At 39.5% G+C, this 25,296-nt stretch overlaps 1 protein-coding gene across 1 annotated transcript in view; it reads left to right on the top strand.

Moving 5' to 3' along the window:
• Positions 1-25,083, top strand: part of MEGF9 (multiple EGF like domains 9) — an 89,187-nt gene extending 64,104 nt beyond the window's left edge. The window contains exons 3-6 of the mRNA XM_047068670.1: positions 6,826-6,965; positions 17,619-17,762; positions 18,253-18,522; positions 20,319-25,083. Coding sequence (XP_046924626.1) covers positions 6,826-6,965; positions 17,619-17,762; positions 18,253-18,522; positions 20,319-20,770 — 1,006 coding nt within the window. The 3' untranslated portion in view covers positions 20,771-25,083. The remainder of the gene's footprint in view (positions 1-6,825; positions 6,966-17,618; positions 17,763-18,252; positions 18,523-20,318) is intronic.
• Positions 25,084-25,296: the final 213 nt, after the last annotated feature.

Here is a 25,296-nt window from a genome sequence, read left to right as displayed (position 1 = left end):
TTCCGTGAGGTCTAAATTCTAGGCACTACAAGTTAATTTTTGGAACACAGCATGTACACAAATCAAGTATTAATAATTACCCTTTCAGGTTAGTATCCAAAGTATATAAAGAACTTATAAAACACAACACCCAAAAAACAAATAATCCAATTAAAAATGGGCAGAAGACATGGCTAGACATTTTTTTCAAAGAAGACATACAGATGGCCAGCAGACACATGAAAAGATGCTCAAACATCAGTCATCATCAGGGAAACACAAATCAAAACTACAATAAGCTATCACCTCACACCTGTCAGAATGGCTGAAATCAACAACACAAGAAACAGTAGGTGTTGGCAAGGATAAGGAGAAAGGAGAACCTCTTATACTGTTGGTGGGAATGCAAACTGGTGCAGCCACTCTAGAAAAAAATATGGAGTTCCCTACAAAAGTTAAAAATAGAACTACCCAATGATCCAATAATTGCTTAGGTATTTACCCAAACAATACAAAAATACCAACTCAAAGAGATACATGCCCCCTGATATCTATAGCAGTGTTATCTACAATAGCCAAATTATGGAAAGAGCCCTCGTGTCCACTGATTGATTAATGGATAAGGAAGACGTGGTGTAGGCACACCATGGAATATTACTCAGCCATAAAAAAGAATGAAATCTTGCCATTTGCAATGACATGGATGGAGCTAGAGAGTATCATGCTAAGTGAGCTAGAGAGTATAATGCTAAGTGAAATAAGTCAGTCAGAGAAAGACAAATACCATACAATTTTGCTCATATGAGGAATTTAAGAAACAAAACAAATCAACAAAGGGGGTGGGGGAGAGAGGGGGGAGAGAGAGTGAGAGAGAGAGAGAGAGAGAGAGAGAGAGGCAGGCAGTAAACCAAGAAACAGAGTCTTAACTATAGAGATGGTTACCAGAGGGGAGGTGGGTGGGGAAGATGAGTTATATAGGTGATGGGGTTTAAGGAGTGCACTTGTTGTGACGAGCACAGGGTGATGTATGGAAGTGTTGAATCACTATATTGTATACTTGAAACTAATATTACACTGTATGTTAACTGATGAATTGAAATTAAAAAAAATTTTTTTTTCAAAAAAATTACCCTTTCATTGAACAAATCTTTTACAATGGTTACAAAAGAACACAATGTTGACATATTTGAGAACCATCTTCTTTTCTAGGAGATGATACTGAAACCTCATGCTTTTTCTCTTTTCAAAATGACTTTTAAAATGCAGAAATCTCTTTCAAATAATGGAGTAATTGTGTGGGCTTGAGTATTCTTATGGCTGTATTTATTCCATTAAAAAAAGTGAAGGCAATGAGAAAGAACTTTACTAGTTGAATTAAGTTAAGGCTTCCAAGTTATGGCTCTGGAAATATTACACTTTCTATTTTTTTGCTATTAAGGTTTATTTCTGACTTTTCAAATAAGCTTTTAAATTTGATTTTGGTAAGATCAGCTATCAGAAAATATTTTTGCACTTAAGCAATACCCTTTTTGAGTGTTAAGAATTTCTGTCTGAATATGGATTTCCTCTAAGAATATTTTAGACTATTTGCCCTCAAAAATACAAGGAATGTCTAGTATAATGGCCCAATGTTTTCAACAATAAAGCTATCTTTTTTTTTTTGTCCAGCAAAGGAGCTTTGCTCATTGCATAATTGTCTTTTCCATGATTGTAGAAAGACAGAGGAACACAAAATGCATATGGTTTTTTGCCAAAATGCCCAATTACTGGGTTTCTTTCATAACCAAAAGGAGAAACTAATTTTTTATTACCTTTACAAAACCATGACACAAACATGAAGTTCAGAATTGCTAACAACTTTTCGTTTTCTGTGTTTTCCCATGTAAAGACTTTCTAGTTAGTAAAACTTTCTCCAGCTTCCTTTTAATATCTTTAATACATTGAGAGACTTTATAATCAGCAATTTTCTGTTCCTTTCATACTATGTTTTAAGTAGTAGTTTCAGTCTCCTTCTACGTGTACTAAATTGTTTTGAGCTATTAAAGAAAAGATAGAGGAAAATTGATACCTCTGATCATCTATTTTTTTCTGTTTCTCGTTCTTTCCATGTCAGAGTGCCAACATGAGAGCTGAGGGGGAAGGAAGGAGGAAAAGCGAGGCTTGTGGAAAACCACAAATAAATTAATTTCCCCCAATTAGAACTGTATCTTTTTAGTTATTTTGTGACTGCTTGAGTCCAAATTGATCACATGTTATCTAAAGATACGCCACGCACATATAATTGATATTTTGTAACTGTCAGGAAGAACATAGATAAACAGCACAAAAGGCGCCAAGACATTTAACAATTTAGAAAAACATTAAACCAATTAGCTAGTGTGTTCAAAAACTCCTCGGGTCTCACTGGTTTTGGCCCCACCTTATGTAGGATTTTGCAGATCCTTTCCCTTCTCAATTAAAAAAATTTTCTTTCCCCAAACCATTTCTCCCAGGTTTTCACAATGTGCTCTCTTTTCCTATAGCCACCTTTTTGCTCCATACTAACGATTACCCTATATTCTTGCAGTTTTTCCAGGTTTGTTAATGGAATTTTAAAAGTAAATAACTTAGCCTTGTCTACAGACTCCAGCCCATTTTCCTTAGAATTCTCAGGAAAAAATCAAGACCCACGATTCCTGTCATCACCTTCCTAGTGCTTTCATGCTGGAGTACCGATTATATGCCAGATACTGTGCTGAGTGCCCTGGGCATGCTGTCTTTCATTCCCACGGTCACCCTACAAAGTTTGGTATACTCGTCTTTATTTTGCAAATGAGAATCCTGCGTCTAAGGAAGAAGATGCACTTGGTCCCAGCTAGTGAGCAGCACAGCTAGAACATGAACCAAGCTCTCGGTCTCCTCAGGCGATGAATTTTCCATAGGCCCGGATACTTCCCCTCTTATGTTCCACCCTTCCCGTGCTAGTCAATGGTGTTATAAAATAATGGAAATCCTGGAGACTTTCCATCTACTCATCTAGATAATTTTTTAAAGTTTGACTTAATTAAGTAATCTACACCCAACGTGGAGCTAGAAGTCATGACCCCAAGATCAAGAATGGCGTGCTCTTCTGGCTGAGCCAGCCAAGCACCCCTTAAGAGATCATTTTTCAGTGTTCAAGCCTTGTAATAGTTGTTCACACTTACGAATGTGATAAATTTTATAACTAAGTACTTAACAACCATAAGAAAATCTGAGAATTCTGTTTGGGATAATTTAAGAAATGTATAGAATATGCTTAGTTATACGTTGTACAGCATAGTTCCACAATGCTTGTGCTTTCGTTATAAATACTTCTATATTCGTCTTTCTGATGTAATTCTCCATACTCTATTAGTACTTAACAAGTAACTAACTCATGTCTGTAAAAGCGACACCAGATGAGCAAATTCTATCTTAAATTCTTTGTTAGTTGATCTCAGTAGTATAGATTTCTGACTTCTGTTCGAAATCTAGTTCTGTGTCCTTATTTGCCAGATATGAAGCTATGAGTCTTTGGTCCTTTCATTTCAAATCTATGGATACACATAAGTGGTCTGTTAACAGGACTTTTTTTCCCCCTGTCTTTGATTTCATTGCATTTATATCATTGACCTTTGCTTCAAAAAGCATTCAACAGCCTCTAACAGAGGGAGACCATGAAAGGGGGTGTTGTAAAGGCTTTATTCTGTAAAAGAAGTCACACACAGGGAAAGCTTTATATTTGCTGAGTGATTTAATTCTTATACATGCAGAAATTGGCGATGGGCCATGAGTAACATGGAAAGCACCACCTAGTGCAGTCTCACAACCAAACTTTCCCACTCCCTTCTATATTTAAAAAGAGAGAGAGAAAGCAGCTCCTTTCCCATTGTTTTAAAGTCTACCCAGGAAAAGTGAAGCATGGTATCTAGACTAGCCAACCACTTTATCAGGATCCATAAAGCCACTCATGGATTTTTGTTTGTTTTAACATCAGCAACTAAGGAGCACCGTCTCCAGGGAGAAAGATGACTGCTTAAATCGGTCTTTTGAGTGCACAGAGCAGAATTATGACGGGAAAGTCCACTTACAGGAATAGCAACCACTTTGAGAGCACTGGCTATGTTATGATTATGAGATATTATGAAGTGATTAGGTATTCCAAGATAATATCATTTTCTTGTAGGTTGGTGAGTTCGGCAAACACTGTCATTAAAAGTAACTGTTTATTCTTCTGAATGCCGAATAATCTAATCATGTAGAGAAATGAGGAACAAACATATTTTGATTAACTTTCTAAGAGCCTTGGAAATTGGCTAATAAATTGTTAGCAATTCTTTGGAAAGCACATTATTTCCTTTATAATTTTCTGACAGTCGAGCGAGACTTAAATTGACTAGTTCCTTCTTGTTGAGTAATAAGATATTCCTGCACTTCATATTTGATGAATACAGATTTACTTTGATAGATCTTTAAGTACCTTGGGATATTCTTGTGTAAGACTGTGTAAGTGTATGCGGTGGGGTTTTTCCTCTTGTTTTCTTTTTTTGTGAAGTTACTTAAGAGACGTTGCTTGGTAATGTACATTTCTGTTGCTTGTCTAAAATCAAGCCTGGTCTTCTGCACTATGAACAGTATAAATTTTATTTAAGCATCAACATATTTGGGCTTGCATCTCTGGGAACCTTGGGCTTTGCTAGGCTGCCGTTTCTCTTCAAGCAGTGGGAACTCTTAGCTTCTGTTGAGGAAGACCTGAAATTACTGGAAGTAAGGAAAAAGACCACAGTTTATTCTGGGCAAGGCAGAAACAACTCACCGGGGTGAGAACCTAAATAAATGGTAAATTGTGGTGACTGGAATCTACAGAAGGAAGCTTGATACCCAAGTAGGTATCAAGTTATCTGGCAGGCAAATTTCTTGTACAAATTTAGATTCAGGCTTAGGGAGTGGCAGGTAGCACGGTATAGTAAGAAAAGTCTAGCTTTGTATAAATCAGCCTGACTTACTAGGTGTGGACAATACTTCAGCCCCTCCCCCACCCCGATTTCCCTCAGTAGTAAGACGAGGATTATGACTTCCACCTAGTAGGGTTATTTTCAGGATTAGAGAACATATATATGTTTATTGACATAGGCCATCAACAAATGATGGCTCATTATTTTTATCATCATCTTCAGCAGCAGCATGACTCCTGCTTTCAGATGCCTCCATTTTACGTTTTTTGTAAAATTACTTGTTAGTCAAGCAATTGCATAACTTATATACTAGACAGCTTTGGGAGAGGAATACAGAGTTCAGTGGGTAACTTTTCAGGATACAAGACTTTGAAATATGTAAAATATATATTATTTACATAAGTCTGGCTTCCTTTCCCTTCTGGACTGATTTTGTTTGAGTAAAGCCCTAAAAATATTCCGTGTAGAACTGTTTTTCTGCTTTTCTACTCCTTTTTGGCATAGACTGGGACAGTGCAGAGAACTGTAAGTAGGAGAGAGAAACAAACTTTGACTCTAGCTGCTCAAGAGAATTTTTTAGGGATGGAGGGTGAAAGCCTCATTATTTAGCCCAGGGGATGCTGACGAAAAAGAGAGGCATATCTCAAAAACAAACAAACAAAAAAAACACAAAACCTTAGGTTTGTATACTACAAATAGAATACACATGGTTGGAAGTTGCTTCACCTCCATTCTGCAAAGTTCAGCCGAGAATTCCAGGAACTCTCAAATTTGGAAGTTCTATTTTTATTATAGCAATAGGAATATGGGAATTATCAGGGGATTACTTCAACTCATATGTGTAAGAGCCGTGTAAGTATTAACAATTTTAGCCTGGGCTCTTGAACTAAAAGTAATAACCCCATGGGGGTTCACTGTCAGGAGCTGAATTTCTAAAAATATTACATTGAAAAGCAGTTTTATCTTCAATTGTCTCCCATCCATTATGACTGGTGCCAAAATATAAAGTCTAAAAGTTTCAGGTTCAGAATAAGCATATAAAGAAGAGTCACATTGTTAAATAAGGTATTTTTCTTACTTTACATATTTATTTTTAAAGATTTTATTTTTAAGTAACCTCTGTACCCAACGTGGGGCTCAAACCTACAAACCCGAGATCAAGAGCCACGTGCTCTACCAATTGAGCCAGCCAGGCACCCCTATGTTTCTTACTTTAGATTTTAGTTTTCTTTTTGGGGTTGACAATCTAGAATTTTTGTATGGATTTAATCCAGAAAGCAATGGGGGTCCCCATTATAATCCTATTTACTTAATTGTGAATTCCGGTTTAGTTATCAGAAATATGATTTTAAGATAGCCTAGACCTAAAGTAGAAAATTATATTATTTCTAGCATCTCAATGGATATTAACTGATGCATTCATTAAGATTGTAGTCTCCATGTTTTTCAGCCAGAGGCTAGGCTGGATGAAGACCAGGTGGTGGGTCTTCTCTTCTCCATATTGGGTAGGGTAGAGGCCGATGGAACTGTGGAATGATCCAGGAATGAGATGTAGCCATGGTACCAGTTCTATGCCCCAGTGCTTGCTAAACAAAGATTTCTAAGCATTAGGGATGCATGTTCCCATGACTCCTTTATCATTATTTTAACCTGCCTAAGTGCAGAGGATTAAATTGTCACAAATGACTAGTGTTACTATGTTAACTGAATTTATATAGTCATGAAGTCGCTCAACTTCCAATTCAAAACAAAAACGAAAACAATAATTCTAGTAATTAGAATCCGGTTGAAATATTTCTACGTTAAGATCATCTATGCTGGGATGTTGGGCAACAAAACTTTCAAATTGATTTACTTTACTTTTGCTCATTGTCTTTGCTTTTATTTGCAGTTCTGGGAAATGCCAGTGCAAAGCGGGCGTCACCGGCTCTACATGTGACCGATGCCAAGATGGATATTATGACTTTAGTAAGAGTGGCTGCTTGCCCTGCCAATGTAATAATCGGTCTGCCACTTGTGATGCCCTCACAGGTACGTGCTTTCCTTAAGTTGGTTGTGTAATTAGTCCATTGTTCTTTTCATAAATTTCACGAATCATGTTGGTTGGGAAGCAAAGAAGACAATATGAACTACAATTCCAGAAGGGGTAGACCTCGTCCTAAGTAAGGGGATGATCACCAGCCACTTTATTCCCAGGGGACATTTGCTGATTCTGGTCATAGGCGAAGGAGCAGAAATTCTTGTTGAGGAAAGAGACAGAAGAAGAGTTTTTGGCAGTTGTTTGGGACTTGTGTGATGGGTTGGAAACTAGAGGAGCCCTAAAGACTAGGCCAGTTTCCTCCCAGGACGTTAGCTGATTGTTCAAGAGACAAGAGGCTGGCCCAAAAAGTATTAAGAAGTCTCTAAGTCTTGCTGTGCTGTGGAGACAAAATCCCTTTAGAAAGAGAGGCCCTGTTACCATACACAAACCTCTCTCTCTCAAGACACTGGCAGATTCTAAGTGCGTGGAGTGAGACCTGGGCTGGCCCCACCGAGGACCCACCCACTCTATGACCAAGATATAGTGATGAACCATAAGTGAACTGACTCGTACTGAGATTGCAGCCCATCTTCAACGTATCTCAATTTCTGATTGGGTCGAGATGATTCCCTCATTATATCTGCCTCACAGAGAAAACAGGTCATCTGTGGCTCTTCTATACGCTGTATCTGGCATATAATAAAAAATACTTGACAATGCTGAGGAGGGAAAATGTGACCAAAAATAAAGAGAAAAAATAAACAATGGAAGCAGACCCACAGATAATCCAGATGTTAGAGTTAGCAGAGAATGCCTTTAAAATAACTAAAGTTAATGTTTTAAGAAAATAAGGGGAAACCCAGAAAATAGGTAAAAAGAGGCAAATTTCAAGAGAATTGGAATCTATTTAAAAAAACAAAACTGAACTAGAACTGAAAAATAGAACATCTGAAATGAACAACTCATAGCATGGGTTTAACAAACGTTTATTCACGGTGAAGACAAGGTTTGTAGACTTGAATACAGCTCAGCTAAAAATATCCAACTGAAGCCCAGAGAAAAAAAATACAATGGAAAGAACAGAGCAGGAAGACATGTGAGACACAGCTAAAAAGACTGGCATAAATGTAATTGGAGATTCAGAAAGAAAGGAGAAAGAGATTGGGGCAGAAGCAAGATTTGAAGAGATAATGGCCAAGAATTTTCCAAACCGGTACAAGACATCAGCCCACAGATTCAGAAAGCTCTGCAAACCCCAGGTGGTATAAAGCAAAGAAAACCACATTGAGGCAAACTATTAAAAACTAAAGACAATGAACTCTTCCGGTGGTCAGTTTTCCTAAATGTAAGGACTAGAAATGCTTCCTTGGAAGCCTTTTTTTCCCCAACAGAAAAATCAGGACAAACCAGCCAGACAAGTACAAGTGTTTTTATGAAAGTAAGGTTGCAGAATATTTGAAATTGAAAGTACTCTGGAAAAACCTGTATTGAAAGTTTATTCTTTAAAAAAATTTTTTTTCTTAATGTTCATTTATTTTTGAGACAGAGAGAGGCAGAGCATGAATGGGGGAGGGTCAGAGAGAGAGGGAGACACAGAATCCGAAGCAGGCTCCAGGCTGTGAGCTGTCAGCACAGAGCCCGACGCGGGGCTCGAGCTCACAGACCTCGAGATCATGACCAGAGCCGAAGTCGGACGCTTAACTGACTGAGCCACCCAGGCACCTTGAAAGTTTATTCTTCATTTTAGTCCTCTGTCCATGGTGAAACAAACTGATTTAGCAGAAATAGTGTTATCATTTTTTTTTTTTTTTCTGTTACGTGATCTGGTCCCTGGCTACTTACTGGTTCTCTCTCGTGCTTTTCTTTTTCTCTACTGTCTGTGATCCGGTCATACTGGCTTCTGTTCCTAAAACAAGCCGTGTTCCCTTTCTCCAAGGTTCTCATTTGTGATCTTACCTCTGCCTAGAATGGTCTTTCTAATACACCTCTACCCCACTGCTAGCCCCTTTGCCTTATTAAATCATATTGTTCCTTCAGGCCTTCCAACTTCCATGTAGTTTACTACATTAGAAAGTGGTTCCTGACACTCCAGGCTGAATGATGGTTCCCAATTATGCACTCTCATAAGCACTTGTATTTTTTGTCATAGTATTTATAGTCTAAAATTATGTGTTTATTTGTGATTATGAGTCATGTATGGCTTACTTACTCCATTGTAAGTTCCATGATGGTAGGGGCGACACTAGTTTTGTTCATCATTGTACACAGTCTCTAGCATGGAGCTTGGCACGTATAAGTACTCACTAAATGTTTGTTGGGTAAATGAAGAAATGAATGGAAAAACACACAGAGGAAAGATAAGTTTCAGTCCTGGTTAACGACAGGAATGTTCCATCCTACTGAGTTGATGTAAATTTCTCCTCAGGTCTTGTACAGTAAGGAAGCAGTCTACACTGCTGATCTCATGTCTGGTTTTCTTTGCAGCAGTGAGATATCTGTCTTTAATGGCAAGTAAATCCCAACCTGTCCTTGCTAGAGATAATTGAAGGCAAAAGAAATCCTTCCCATGATTGCGATTTCCAAAATCAGTTAGTAATAAGAGAAATAAATGGCTTCTCTGTTTATAAATATAATAAAAATGGAATTCAACGTGAAGGGATGCAAATACTTGATTTAAAACTGCAAGCTTAACATACAGTCTTTCCTTTTGTCTCAAAGATTTTTTTTTTCAACAGCGCTGGCATACGGCTGCCCTCTGGTGGCCACTTACTATGTTTTCACAGTCCTTACTTTCCCCCTTTGTAGTCTTTTTCTATACCTTGTGATTTAGATGAAGCAGATTTTAAGGTAAACTTTTTGTGATAAAATATACTGGGGAAAAACATTTTGGAAAACAGTTTCACAATGTGTTTAAGAGTCTTAAAAATACCTCCTTGATCCAGAAATTCTGTTTCCAGAAGTCTATTCTGAAGAAATAATTCTAAATTAATAAAAAAATGTTGTGTTCAAAGATGCTTACTAAAGTGGTAGTTATGATGCTAAAAAAAATCAGACAACCGCATTTCTATCAACAAGGAATGAAGCAGATTATGTTATCTTGGCAATACGTGGTTAAGGGCACAGCAAGTGCAATCTTGACTTTACCTTGGCCAAATTACTTAGCCTGTTTTTTCTCCTAGAAGTGCAGGATAATAACAGTAACAGTCTAATGGGTTGTTGTGGTGATTTGGTGCAATATATTTATGGAGCCTTTAATACAGTGCCTGCCCCATTATAAGCAATCAATAAAAGGCAACTATGAAGTTGTCATTAAAATGTTTTAAAGAATGGTGCAGGGGCACCTGGATGGCTCAGTGGTTAAGGGTCCGACTTCGGCTCGGGTCATGATCTTGCAGTTTGTGGGTTCGAGCCCCACGTCGGGCTGTGTGCTGACAGCTTGGAGTCTGGAGACTGCTTCGGATTCTGTGTCTCCCTCTCTCCCTGCCCCTCCCCCCACCCCTTCAAAAATAAATAGACATGAAAAAAAAAAAAGAAAAAGAACTGTGTATAACAACATGAGAGACTGAGAAAAGCAGGGCATGAATGACATAGCCACATATTTAGACTATTTAAAGAGCAAAAGTTAAACTCCTATACATAAAAAAAGATTTTAAGGAAAAGTATTCAAAATCTTAATGACAGATTTCTTATGACTTTTTTTCTTCTTTGTACTCTCCTGTATTTTCTGGATTTTCTTTATTGAGCATATATTTACGTTGAAATGGAGGTGGAAGGACTATTATTTTTTAAACTAGAACTTTATGTCCATGTGGTGCACTTTTTAAGACTTCAAGGCGCTTTCATGGATTCATAGTGTCTCATGGTGAGCAGCTTGCCTCAGCCTGGCTGAGTTGACCACTCCATCACTCCTTGATAACTGTCCTCTCTTTAGGATATCACAGGTTCCTTCTTTTCTTTTCTTTTCTTTTCTTTTCTTTTCTTTTCTTTTCTTTTCATTTCTTTTCTTTTCATTTCTTTTCTTTTCTTTCCCTTCCCTTCCTTTCCTTTCCTTTCCTTTCCTTTCCTTTCCTTTCCTTTCCTTTTCCCCTCTTTTCTCTTCTCTTCTCCTCTTTTCTCTCCTCTCCTCTCCTCTCCTCTTTTCTTTTCTTTCCTTTCCTTTCCTTTCCTTTCCTTTTCTCCTCTTTTCTCTTCTCTTCTCCTCTTTTCTCTCCTCTCCTCTCCTCTCTTCTTTCCTTTCCTTTCCTTTCCTTTCCTTTCCTTTTCTCCTCTTTTCTCTTCTCTTCTCTTCTCTTCTCCTCTTTTCTCTCCTCTCCTCTCCTCTCCTCTTTTCTTTTCTTTTCTTTTCTTTTCTTTTCTTTTCATTTCTTTTCTTTTCTTTCCCTTCCCTTCCTTTCCTTTCCTTTCCTTTCCTTTTCTTTCCTTTCCTTTCCTCCTCTTTTCTCTTCTCTTCTCCTCTTTTCTCTCCTCTCCTCTCCTCTTTTCTTTTCTTTTCTTTTCTTTTCTTTCCTTTCCTTTCCTTTCCTCCTCTTTTCTCTTCTCTTCTCTTCTCCTCTTTTCTCTTCTCTCCTCTCCTCTCCTCTCCTCTTTTCTTTTCTTTTCTTTTCTTTTCTTTTCATTTCTTTTCTTTTCTTTCCCTTCCCTTCCTTTCCTTTCCTTTCCTTTCCTTTTCTTTCCTTTCCTTTCCTCCTCTTTTCTCTTCTCTTCTCCTCTTTTCTCTCCTCTCCTCTCCTCTTTTCTTTTCTTTTCTTTTCTTTTCTTTCCTTTCCTTTCCTTTCCTCCTCTTTTCTCTTCTCTTCTCTTCTCCTCTTTTCTCTTCTCTCCTCTCCTCTCCTCTCCTCTTTTCTTTTCTTTTCATTTCTTTTCTTTTCTTTCCCTTCCTTTCCTTTCCTTTCCTTTCCTTTCCTTTCCTTTCCTTTCCTCCTCTTTTCTCTTCTCTTCTCTTCTCCTCTTTTCCCTCCTCTCCTCTCTTCTTTTCTTTTCTTTTCTTTCCTTTCCTTTCCTTTCCTTTCCTTTTCTCCTCTTTTCTCTTCTCTCCTCTCCTCTCCTCTCCTCTTTTCTTTTCTTTTCTTTCCTTTCCTTTCCTTTCCTTTCCTTTTCTCTTCTCTTCTCTTCTCTTCTCTTCTCTTCTCTTCTCTTCTCCTCTTTTCTCTCCTCTCCTCTCCTCTTTTCTTTTCTTTTCTTTTCTTTTCTTTTCTTTCTTTCTCAGTCAGCTCTGCTGGATCTCCCTTTGTTCAAGAAAAGCGCTGGAGTGCCTCAGGGCTCAGTCCTTGCCTGTTTGCCTCCTCCATTTGTACTCTCCTCCGCTGGTCTCATTCAGTCCCCTAGACTTAATTTAAAATGCCGTCTACCTGGTGCCGCCGACCAGATTTACATTTCTCCCCCGATCTTCACACTCAAAGATCCAACAGTACACTTGTCATCTTCACTGGAATGCCTTAATTGGCATCAGAACCCTAAGACATCCGAAACAACTCTTTCCTCTACCCTGGAAGCCAAGCCCGCCTTACCCCTAGTGTGCTTCATTCTGGTGACTGACACCATTCAGCCGGTTGCTCACTCCAAAAGCCTGGGGGTCGTATTTGGTTCCTTTCTTTTCCTTGCAGCAAACATCAAATCCGTCAGCAAGGTCTATCAGCCCAGCATTCAGAATACACCATGGACCTGACCACTGTTTCTGACCTTTGTTATTGTCATCCTTGTGCAAGGCCCCGTCATCTCTCTGAACTACCGTGACATTCTCTGATCTCATCTTATCTCTCTGCCTCCTCTCTTGCCCTCTCACCCCAGATCCTCACCCCACCACGTAACAACCGGAGTGATCTTTTTAAAATGTAAGACCAGATCCATGCCATTCCCCTGCTTGAATCCTCGAATGGCTTCCCCTCCCTCTCAGAATAAAATTCAGACTTCTTTCTAGGGCTGACATGACTGTACATTTTTGGACCTCTGCCTTTCTCTCTGACCTTATCTTCTGTCAGTCTCCCTTGTTCACTTGGGCTTGGCCTTCTTTCTTTTGGACAGGTTGGAAGTGGGCCTTCTGTCTATAGAGAGGATCAGGCATTTCTTCCCACAACAAAGCACATTACCGTACTTCTAACACGTTTGTATATAAACTACGAAATGGTAAAATAAATAAGGACAAGGCTTTTTACAGGTGGCGATTTATGTTTTCAAAGCATTGTCACTGAATTTCGTTGGAAAGGAGCCCCACATTCTTTTCTTTGACTGGTTGTTTTCTTGGTTACCCTTACCAGATTTGTTTGCTGCCTAGCCAGCGAGCATGAGATCATCTTCAGGAAACTCTCATTCCCTTTTCTTTTTTCTTTTCTTTTTTTTCAATGGTAATCCACTCCTTTGGCCATCTTTCAGCAAAGAGAATGTGAATTTTAAGGCAGAATTGTTGTATTTTGGGAGGTTCCAGGCAGAGTATAATAAACAAAGTTAAACTTCAGCTTATTTTTCATATATCATTTATCATAAAAGAAAGATCCTCAGCTTTTAGATTTTAAAGCGAATTTAGATTTCATCTAGTGCAGCTTTCTTAATTTATAGATGAGGAAACTGAAGCATAAAGAGAAAACATTTGTCTTATGGAATGGATTTTTGCCCTTTGAAATATTCACATTACATGAAATCATTAGCTCAAGAATTATCCCATTTTACAGCTTAGAAAAGTGATGTTCAGAGAAGCTCTTTACGGAGGGTTACACAACTGGGAAGAGGTTCAGCTGGGAGTGGAACTCAGGTCTGACACTAAATACTGTTCCAGTTTTCTTATGCTCTATTGTCTCCCAGAGAGGAGTTATAAGCTGTTAGAAAAGCAAATTCATACTATCAGTACCTCCTCGATATGGATTTGGAAGGTTATGATATTTATGGTTATTTATTATAAAAGAATTTCTTCCAAGCTTCTCGTGGAATGTTTTAAACTTGCTTGAGTTCTTGAAATATTTTTATAATACACATGTGATATAGTTTATAATGTGTTAATTTTGTAATCAGGAAAAAATAAAGACAAGGGGCTCCTGGGTGGCTCAGTTAAGCATCCGACTCTTGATTTCAGCTCAGGTCATGATCTCACGGTTCATGGGATTGAGCCTCACATACGGCTCTGCGCTGACAGCGTGGAGCCTGCTTGGGATTCTCTCTCTCCCTCTCTCTCTTTCTGCTCCTTCCTGGCTCGTGCACATGTGTGTTCTCTCTCTCTCTCTCAAAATAAATACACAAACTTTTTTTTTTTTAAAGAAAAACATCAAGACAGTAAAAATAAAAGGGATACATGCATACCAGAGACACATGAAAATCAGAGGAGAAAGACCCAAAAGGACTATTGCCCTTGCCCTCATAGCTCTTGTTAGCATTCTGTTGTGTCTATGTCTGTCTGTACTTAATTTATTAATTTTCTTTCTCTGTAGCACTGTTCCAGGTACATGCTATTTTTGAAGCAGTGTAATGAGTCTTGTTATTATACTTATTTTCATCTTTCCTTTTGAGACAATGTATTTGCCACATAAGGTTATTTTTTTCCTCATTGACTTATTGCAGGGTATGGCATAAAACAAATAGAAATAAATTTTTCCAGAAAAAAATTTTAATTGTTATAAATTGTATGATTAAATAAATTTGTATTCTAATATAAAGGGTTTAAGAGAATGCAATTATATTGTGATAAACACAAAGGCTTGAGACCTTATCTAAAATGGTAAAAGGCCCCAAAACACTAAGCATGTAGGTCCAGTAGCATTGTAGAAGCAAAGTATTAATAGTGTATATATTTACCATTTTTTAATAAGAGTAGCACTGTGGGGGCACCTGGGTGGCACAGTAGTTTAAGCATCCAACTTCAGCTCAGGTCATGATCTCACAGTTGGTGGGTTCGAGCCCTGTGTCAGGCTCTGTGCTGACAGCTCAAAGCCTGAAGCCTGCTTCGGATTCTGTGTCTCCCTCTCTCTCTGCCCCTCCCCCGTTCACACTCTGTCTCTCAAAAATAAATAAATGTTAAAAAAAAAAAAAAAGAAAAAAGAATAGCACTGTGACCTTTTCTTGCCACATTAGTCACGTGCAAATGGCATGTTATTGGAACACATCTTGCCCCAAACATCCATATTCTGTTAAAGAATTATTAACTTTTTTGAGGCATTTTTAAAGTTCAGGACTTTATCAGAACTTGCTTTCTTAAAAAGTATTTCCATTGCACATTTTTAATAGGGGGAGAGCAGATGGCCAGATATTACACATGATGCAGGTTTTGACTTTTCCAACTTGCAGAACACTTTGACATTTAAGATGATCTTATTTGTAGGGCCAAAATCTGCAGTTTCTTCATATGTATTTTTTTCAGCTATCTTTAGTGTCACAAAGATACATAGCTAAAGAGGGATCAGGATATAAGATCTGGAAAGAAATCAGTACCCAACATGCTTATCACTGTATGAGGATATACTGCTACTTTGTTATATGTGTGATAAGTATCATTAACACTAATGAGCCTTAAAAAATTATATGATTAGGGACATCTGGCTGGCTCAGTGGGTAGAGCATGTGACTTTTGACCATGAGGCTGTGGGTTCAAGCCCTGTGTTGAGTTAGTAGATCGCTTAAAAATAAAATATTAAAAAAAATTGTATGATTAAAAGTGACATTTCCATGCAAATTTGATTTAGTTCAAAGTTCAGTGTTCAGATAATAAATTTTTGAAGCTGTCTTTCCCCGTCAGTTCATGAAGTTTGGGGCAATTGTCCCATAATCACTTAAGAATTGAGATGTGCCATGTGGGTTAATACCTTTGTCATTATTTTGGTTTTCCAAATCTTGCCCCAGTTGTCAGATTATTTTATTTCGCAACCTCAGTCTCTCTCCCCTTTTTCATAAATATTTCACTTGTAACGAAAAGAAATCAAATGTAACTGTTTATGAAGAGCCTGAGCATTTAATTGTGTTTAGCTTATCAGGTAAAACTTCATTGTCTTCCTAGGTTTCTGTCACATGTTGTCACTCCTGTAATAGCAGTTCGAAGAGGTCCTGTGCGTATATGTGGCCTCCTGAAGAAGGGATGTGGGGGTGCCTGAGTGGCTCCATTGGTTAAGTGGCTGACTCTGGGTTTCATCATGATCTCATGGTGCATGAGTTGGAGCCTCACGTTGGGCTCTGTGTGGACAGTGTGGAGCCTGCTTGGGAGTCTCTCTCCCTCCTTCTCTCTCCCCTTCCCCCACTCTCTCACACTCTCTCTCTCCAAATAAATAAATAAATAAACTGGAAAAAAAAAGGAGATGTAAATTGCATCACACTTTTCCATTTTCTGTTTTCAGACATTATACTGCTTCAGTGTCTATAGAACATCTTCTCTAATAGGGTACGAAAGGGATAGTATTACAAAACACGTAACTTGGCTTTCCTTTTGATTTTTTCTGCTAACCAACTGTGTATTTTTTTTTTAAAATGGACTTTTTTTTTTTTTTATTTTTTTAACGTTTATTTATTTTTGAGACAGAGACAGAGCATGAACGGGGGAGGGGCAGAGAGAGAGGGAGACACAGAATCGGAGGCAGGCTCCAGGCTCTGAGCCATCAGCCCAGAGCCCGACGCGGGGCTCGAACTCACGGACCGTGAGATCGTGACCTGAGCTGAAGTCGGACGCTCAACCGACTGAGCCACCCAGGCGCCCCCCAACTGTGTATTTTTTAAAGTATTTATTTATGGGGAACCTGAGTGGCTCAATCAGTTAGGCGTCTGACTTTGGCTCAGGTCATGATCTCACGGTTTGTGGGTTTGAGCCTCGTCTCGGGCTCTGTGCTGTCAGCTCAGCTTTTAAAAGTATTTATTTATTCATTCATTCATTCACTCATTCATTCATTCTTATTTATTTATTTATTTATTTATAGTGATTTCTACACCCAACATGAGGCTCAAACTCATGACCCTAAGATCAAGAATCACATGCTCTACCAACTGAGCCAGTCAGATGCCCCTATTAATTCATTGTCTTTCCTTTGATCTTGAATTTTTAAAATATAAAAATGTATGGAAAATAATATGGCAAATACCCATGTACCTACACCTAGAATTAATAAATATTAACATTTTGGTATTTTGCGTAATATATATATAGTTATATATTTGAAATAGAAATTACAAATAAGGTTAGGAGCCCTCTCTGTTTTTTTTCCCCTAGACTCGTTTTCCTCCTTCAGTCCATAAAGACAAACAGAGCATAAAATTTGACTGTGCTCTCTTAGTCCACGTTCGATTTTTACTACCAGTATTATGTATGTATCCAACTGCTTAGTACAGTTTTTAAAATTTTACAAGATAGGTAAGTATCCCAACTATGAAAAGTCATTCTTTTTTAAGGAGGTCTTTAGATTGATTTTATTTTTTCTTTGAAAAAATAGTTGACCTGCTTTCTGTATGTAGTCAGCAATCAACATGGCCTTATTGCTACTCGACTCATGTACCAGCCTTTCCCTCGAGTTTCCAGTCAAGCAGGGGACACAGAATTTACAGACCTGGCCAGTGTAGGAAAAGAAGGGATGGAAACCGAACCCTGTTAGTTCCTGTCAGATAAGTTCTTCTGGCTAACTCTTAAGGTCTCTTGGTTGCAGATGTGATTTATTTAAAGTTGTTGCGCTTTCAGGATAAATCTTCAAATAATTTGCTTCTTTTAGGTGCTTGTTTAAACTGCCAGGAAAATAGCAAAGGGGATCACTGTGAAGAATGCAGAGAAGGATTTTATCAGAGTCCTGACGCCACAAAAGAATGTCTTCGCTGCCCTTGTTCAGCAGTGACCTCTACAGGCAGCTGTATCATAAGTAAGGCCTTTCTCTAAATCTTCATCTCGAGAGGAAAAATCAGCCAGCCAGTTATCGATTGATATGAAGTGTGCTGATAAACGAAGTTCTGTAGGGTGCTGTAGGGGAAGGGTTTTGCAACCAAGTCCAAATACATAATACAAAATGAGACTTGAGGGAGAGGGGAGGACATTTTTGTTAAAATCTTATTTTATCTTGTCTGTTGGGACTAAAGAAGAAGGAATGTGAAAGTTGTAAGAGCGCCTAGCTATTACAATTATTCATATTCCTATGTAAGCATCTTTCTTTTGTCCTCTACCTGAATAGATTCTCTGGAGGGCCCCCGTCGTTTCCACAATAAGCTGGACAATTAAGGGTTAAGAAATAAGGTGTAGATCTTTAGTCTCTTTACCTTTGAGAGCAGATAGTAGGGAGGGGACAGCAGGTGTCTTGCATTTGTAATTGTAGCTCAAGACCGTACTAAGTTACGTTCCTGACCTCTCTCTCTCAGAACTGGGTGACTTGGAGCCTACGTGTGTCCAGTGCAAAGACGGATACACAGGCCGGAACTGCAACACCTGTGAAAACGGCTATTACAATTCTGACAGCATCTGTACCAAGTGCCAATGTCATGGCCACGTGGACCCAATTAAAACTCCAAAGGTTTGCAAGCCCGAGAGTGGTGAATGCATCAGCTGCCTCCATAACACCACTGGGTTTTGGTGTGAGAACTGTCTGGAAGGCTATGTCAGAGACCTCGAGGGAAATTGCGTCAAGAAAGGTAAAACCTCACCTAAGGTTGTAAATGTAGTGCCTAAGCCTAGCAGTGAAAATTTCAGGACAGCTACCTTTAGCTTTAAAAAAACCTTCCAATCCCACGAGAGGAATTTTCTGGAAATAGATTTTGATAGGTGTTTGCCTAAAGGGATCTCCTTCTATTCCTGCTGCTCTCCTGATGCTCCAAAGTCAACTCCAGAAATCTGAGGCCCGCGACAAAGGCATTGCAGGGTTCCCACATTTTCTCTTCATCTATTTTCATTTTTATGTTGATAATTTAAAAGTCCTCTCATGTCTTTTATCCTTTGCTTCTATATTCTCATCACTTCCAGTGACCATCAAAGGTCTTTGGAAGCAGGGACCTGTAATCTGGTTCGAAGTTCTGGCTGAGAAACCAGAGTCCACGGTAGCATCTGTCCTAACTTTGGGCCTGAGTTTTCCCATGTGTGATGGAGGAAATAGTAATTATATTCTTTTTGATTTTTAAAAGAAGTTGTTCGTATGGCAAAAATGTTTCTTGCAGGAAAAGCCAGTAAAGATTTAGATAAAAATTAATGACTAGAAATTCAGGATGAGTTACGGATATTCTGGCTTTATTGGGTCACAGAGTGATTAGACCACACCCTCCTAGAAACCACTCTCTGATAATCTGGCAGATACTGAATCCTAGGCTGATGGACAGTCGGTCTGTGGCAAGTGTCGTCACCTCTGCCATTTTCTTAATATGCTTATTCTGTTGTGATCAAGGCTCAAAGACCGAGACGGAACCCTGTCACTAGCCTGGAGATCCTGTCACTCGGTTCTCCTTCCCATGTGCAGGCATGCTTTGTCCATACTTAGCTGGCAGGACTGTGATGATTTTTCTTATTATTCACCGGGTAATATAAAACATGCCTCTTCTTGGGGTAGATTAATGTGTCTGGCTGTGGCGACGAATGATAATGACAATAGCAGTCATTTTATCGAGTGCCTATGACGTGCCAAGCCCTGGGAACATTACGTGCGGTAACTCTAGCTCACGTAACCTTCCCCAGGGACTCCGCAAAGTAGATATGATCATTCCCATTTTACAGATGAGGAGCCTCAGTGTTAAAAAGATTCACTTACTTATCTGTGGCCACACAGTTCTACTTGATTCCAAAGCCTGAGGTATTTCTACTGAGCTGTCCCACATTAGCACTTTAATTATAAAATAGCCGCGATCTCCATGACGGGAGAATTACTACACATACAGTTAAAAGAAGGCTGTTTTTTGTTTTTTGTTTTTTGTTTTTATCTTGCCTGACATCAACTTTGGACACTTAAATTGTGTTTTTCAGAAGCAGCCAGAAATACAATTTTTCTTACTCCATTTTTGCCTCTTTTGAGGAGAATTTTGCCCTTATGAAATGCCATCAGATTTGTTGCACTTATTTTAGTTCAAATGATTGTCTTTTTATTCCTGTCACTTTTAACCAAGTGACTTAGGACTCAGCAGTGAGATATTTACTGCCTTTGCAGGAATTTGTATGAATCTATCCAAGAGTCGAGAAGGATAGGAAGCTCCAACATTAGGATTTTCCCCAAGATTTTAATATTATACATTTTGGAGAACAGCCATGGGTGTCATCATCTAGCTTTCTAGACCTTGATTCTTTTCACTATATTTCTTTAAAAATTATTTTTAACTTGCATTACCTTAAAGCAGACTCTCATGTCCACATCCCACATCAACTTCCACTCCCATGTGTATTTCTTTTATTGTTTCTCAAAACTAGATAATTTTGTCTTTTACATTTCATTCTCTGTTTTTATTTTCAGAAGTTATTGTTCCAACACCTGAAGGTTCTACCATTTTGGTTTCCAATGCCTCTTTGACCACATCAGTGCCCACCCCTGTTATAAATAGTACATTTACCCCCACAACCCTGCAGACTATCTTTTCCGTAAGCTCTGCTGAAAACAGCACGTCAGCTTTAGCTGATGTTTCATGGACCCAGTTTAACATCATCATTTTGACAGTCATCATCATTGTGGTGGTGCTGCTGATGGGATTTGTGGGGGCCGTCTATATGTACCGGGAGTACCAGAACCGGAAACTCAATGCCCCCTTTTGGACCATCGAGCTCAAGGAAGACAATATCAGTTTCAGCAGCTACCACGACAGCATTCCCAATGCAGATGTGTCAGGACTGTTGGAAGATGATGGCAATGAAGTGGCTCCCAACGGGCAGCTGACCCTGACGACACCCATACATAACTACAAAGCCTGAGGAGCTAGAACTGTCACCCTGGATCGGTAGAGCACAGGGCTTCCTAAGACAGCATCGGCTCCTGGGCCACATGAGGCCTGGGCAGAGTTTGCTGAGAAAGCAGAGGCGTATAGTGCATCTGGAAGTTTCAGGTACAAATGTGTAATGCACTTGGCCTATTACTCTTAGTTTCCCCATGAAGCTCCGAAGCGGTCCCTGTCAATAAGGACTTGTAGTAAAGTATATTTTTGTACCCACCGACATGGGAGTATAGAAAGGCCGAACCCCACAGTGCAGCCCACATCTACTTTGACCTCCGAATAGACTCCTGGGGAAGTGCTCACCAAACCAGCGGAAACACGGTGCTGGAAGTGGAGGGGGAGGACTCCAGGAAGACCTCATCTCCATTCCTGAAACACCTTTTTTAAAAGGAAGGTCAGGGATGATACTCCTTTTACTGTGCTAAAAGACATCACTGCAGAAAAGCTTAATGTCTGGGCTGTCTCACAATAAACAATCCCGATTGTTTCCAGAATAGGGGCGGAAAAGTCTCAAGAGGATCTTTAGAAAAGCTTGATTTTTCCTTCCCAAATTCTTGCTCAATGATAGGATCCAAGCACGGGATAAGCTTCTAATGGTAGAAACAGGAAACAGGAAGGTGACATCTGGTAGCAGGAAGCTGATGGTCCTCCTTAGGGTCTCAGTGTAGATGATGAATTGTCTAAAAATAAGGACTGCTCCTGCCTCTAGAGAAGTAAGGTGTATATAGTGAATGTAGCATATCTGGTCAACATTGTTATTTGTATCTATTTGTAAAAAAAAAAAAATCATGTCATATTTTATCATCTAGAAACTATTTGTACAGCAGTTAATGGCGTTGTAAAAAGAACATATGGGGATTGGTTAAAATATGACATAGGTGGCAATATTGCTGGAGCTGGGACTCTGGTGAACGCCAGTCATTTTTGGTCCCTCTTTGGACACTGTTGAAATTTGTAAGAGGTTGAATGTTTCCAACCTTTCTTTCCCTTTCTCGGTCTCAAAGTAGAGTTACACGTTCTTTGACTTACTAGACATTCAAGCAATAGATTTTTAAGGCCGTGATTGTTAAGCTGGGATGCAGGCTGCACTCTCTAAAGTACTCACCTGATTAGACATTAGCCAGGCTATATATTTTACATAGATCAGTGTAGAACACATCCTCATGAAAAAAAAAAATGTTTTTAAGTGTAAAAGACAGTCTTCCAGAGGAATTAGAAATATTTTAGTTCCAAAAGAAAAGCCATCATGTCACTTGGGATCCCCTGTTTTTCATGCCTGTGAAATATTTATTATATTCTTCCTCCCCGCTCAAAAAAATACCTTCCACATTTGAACATAGTTTGTCACCCGTAGGCCGCGAGGTGTCTGCCATCTTCCTGCAGGGCTACAGTTTTGCCGTTAGAGGTAGCTCTGTGGTTCGGTGGGTACAGTTAGTCCTTGCTTTTAGACCCGGTTGTTCCCTCGAGGCCACCTACTGTCGCCCTCGTCTGTTATGATATTGACAGGTTGTGGGTGCAGCAAGCCAGGGAAAGCAGCCAGAAGTCAAATATAGATATTTATTAGGAGGAACAGCAAACTGTCAGGTGGCGAGAAAAGAAGCAAAGATTTGTTAGATTAGACCTAGAACATCCAAGTTGACAACCTTGCCTGCCTTCCCCGGAGAAACGCCTGGAATTTGTTCATCCCTCTGTAGGAGACCCCTAAGCTTTCTCAGGTTTTAGAGATGACGTTCTGGAGGATGGACAGATAGATAGTCCAGTTCTGTAACCTGAGGTGCTCTGAATGTTTGGCCATTGCTCATGAGAGGAGAGGATACATTACATTATATTTTAAAAATCAGTGGATATTCCTATAGGCCTTTGCAGTTCGCAAAGCCCATTGCCACACGTATGTCCTCCGTTCCTCACCCTAGCCCCTTGAGGAAGTAGTTGTTGTCCCCATTTTACAGATGAGGTTAAATGTCTCACTCAAGGCTGCACAATATGTCATTATCAGGCTTGGAATCGGGCCTCCTGACTCTGAAGCACATATATATTCTTCCAACTCTAGGCCAATGTAGAAACTGCTAGCCATGGACAGAGAGGCTGGGAGGGACCGTCCCGTCTGTGAATGTTTCCAACTTCGTGAGTACAAGGTACAGTCCAGGGCCATACAGCTGGGAAGGGTTTTGTGGAAAGGACCCTGGAGAATTACTGCCTGCGGCCAGTGTTGGTGACAAGAAAACAAAACTACCGGTTTTTATGCTTCCTCAAAGAGAACTGACCCTCGTGAGCAGGGAGGGAAATGTGTTTTCCCCAGCAGCCCCCACTGACGCACGGGCAGACAGAGCACTGCACAGTTCCAAGGAAGGGGGCCTGTCTCCCAGACTGCACCCCTCAAGGTGAGGGGTTGAGCATGGTGGGAAATAAGCACTGGTTACACGGAAGTTACCCCAGTAGAGCAAGCGTGAGTGTTTGTCGGGGTCTAAGAGCCAAAGGCAAATAGTCCAGATTCTGGCCACAGAGAGGTTGCTTGAAAGAGAGCCTGAAAGGCACTGCAAACATTGAATCACAAGGAACATTAATCTCTAAGGAATTACTGACAGCTCCTAGGTCAGGTTCTCAATTTTTCCCAGTGGAAAAAAAATTGAGGTCTTAAAACTGGTTTTAAGTAATATTCTTTAGCGTCCCCTGCTTTTTGCTGGCGGAAATAATTTTGCTCTAGAATATAAATCAATCATGAAGTGATCTACCGGCAAAATCAGACTAGGAAACCACTATGGAATGCATTGCACACATTCGTTCCTCTGAAGGCAGGGTCTCCCTGAGCTATGACGTTTCACACCAGGATCCCGTCGGTCTTCTAGAAAGATAATATTGGAAGACCTTTTGAATAAGTGTTAGAAATGTGTTTATTTTTGATTAAGACTAATGTGACCCTTACTGATAAATGACAGATACTGCTATTAAGTGATCATTTTGTCTTCATTCATTCATTTTCATAAGCCCTGACATATTTCTGACAGAAATCCTAGGTAGTGTTGTAAAATACGTCTGTCCTCCCTTATTGTCCCCTCCCTCCCTGCACTGGCTAGCTCCTAGATATCTCTTATGAATGGAATTTCTCCAGTGATAGAGAAAAATGGTGACAGAAACTAACGCTCATTTATACTAAGGTCCTATGGATTTAATGTGTTACCACTCTTCGGGATAACCTGCATTTTAAGAGAGAACAGAGCAGATGTGACGTGGGAGGAGAGATTTGGGGGGAGAGGATTTGTAGAGGTGTCAAATTATATGGCTACTCTCTAGCCCTAACATTCCCCAGAAAACGGATCATTAAAGCAATACTCATGACCCCACTAGTTCATTTTGGTCAGAGAGTGCCTTCCGGACGTTTAGCCCTTCTCGTGCTGTTTTGGAGGCAGAGAACTAAAGCAATAGAATGTCTTCCTAAGAGCTTCAGTCGGGACGGGGTTATCAGATCATTCACCACGGTCCTATATTTTTTGTAGGACTTAGGGTAAACATAACACCACTCATAATGAACACTCCCTGGTTCTTATGCTTTGAAGTGTGTGGGCAGGAGTTGAATCTACACATCTCAAGGAAAGAAAGCTCTCTGATAAAAAGTTGAGAGAAGTACAGAGCAACCCAGCGTAACCTGTTAGAGCAAGGAAAGCATTTCTGGCCTCATCCACAAAGACTTTTGGTCCGTTATGATCTTGACGGCATGGGGCTTGGGAACTAACATGAGTTTGGCGTGTGTGGGGGAGTGATGAAAGGTTAGCACAATTTTCCTCTTTAACCCTGAGCCAGTGACCATGCCGAGGGAAAAAGCAGGAAGAACACACCGATTCATCCGAAGACATCAGATCACGTCAAATGGACTGAAGGTTATGGATCGTTAAAATGGCAGTGGTTGAATGATGCTTTTTCAAAGGCAGTTGGGAACCCCTGTTACTCGTAACTTACACACAGGCAAGAATTGTGACGGTGGTGAGCACATGAGCCCAGGGCTTCTGAGCCAACTTAGCCCAAAGCCCAGTGATTCACAGCTGAGTTTTAATGCTAGGCACTTGCACTCTGCCATAGGTTACATCTTAGCCCGGGCTATTAGGGGATGTTCCTAAAACATTAAACTCCTATGTATGTCACTAAAATTCTAACACAAATTCTAAAAACGTGTCTCCTACAGATGCTGTACTAGGCTTCATGATGCATTTCTAAATTTGTGTATGATTTGAATATATGAAAGAATTTATACAAGAGTGTTATTTAAAATTATTAAAAAATAAATGTATATAATTTGTACCTATTGTAGATTTGTTGTTTTCCTTTTTTGTGTGTGTGGTCAGTGTTGTTGGAAGTCTTTTAATATATGTCACAGAGCATCTATTTTCAAACCACTTCATGAAAATCTTTGAACCCTTTGTTGATTTACTATGCTTTTTGTTTTAAGTTCCTTTAAATCATGTTTTCCACTTAGGAACAAACATGCCACGAGATTCCCCCTCTTGGAACAAA

The sequence above is a fragment of the Lynx rufus genome, unplaced genomic scaffold, assembly GCF_022079265.1.
Source record: "Lynx rufus isolate CCGP_SWC_20201006 ecotype Redwood Valley unplaced genomic scaffold, mLynRuf1.p SCAF_10, whole genome shotgun sequence".
In the NCBI taxonomy this organism is placed as follows: domain Eukaryota; kingdom Metazoa; phylum Chordata; class Mammalia; order Carnivora; family Felidae; genus Lynx; species Lynx rufus.
Note: the sequence above shows the minus strand (reverse complement) of the source record. Positions and strands in the feature narration are given on the sequence as shown.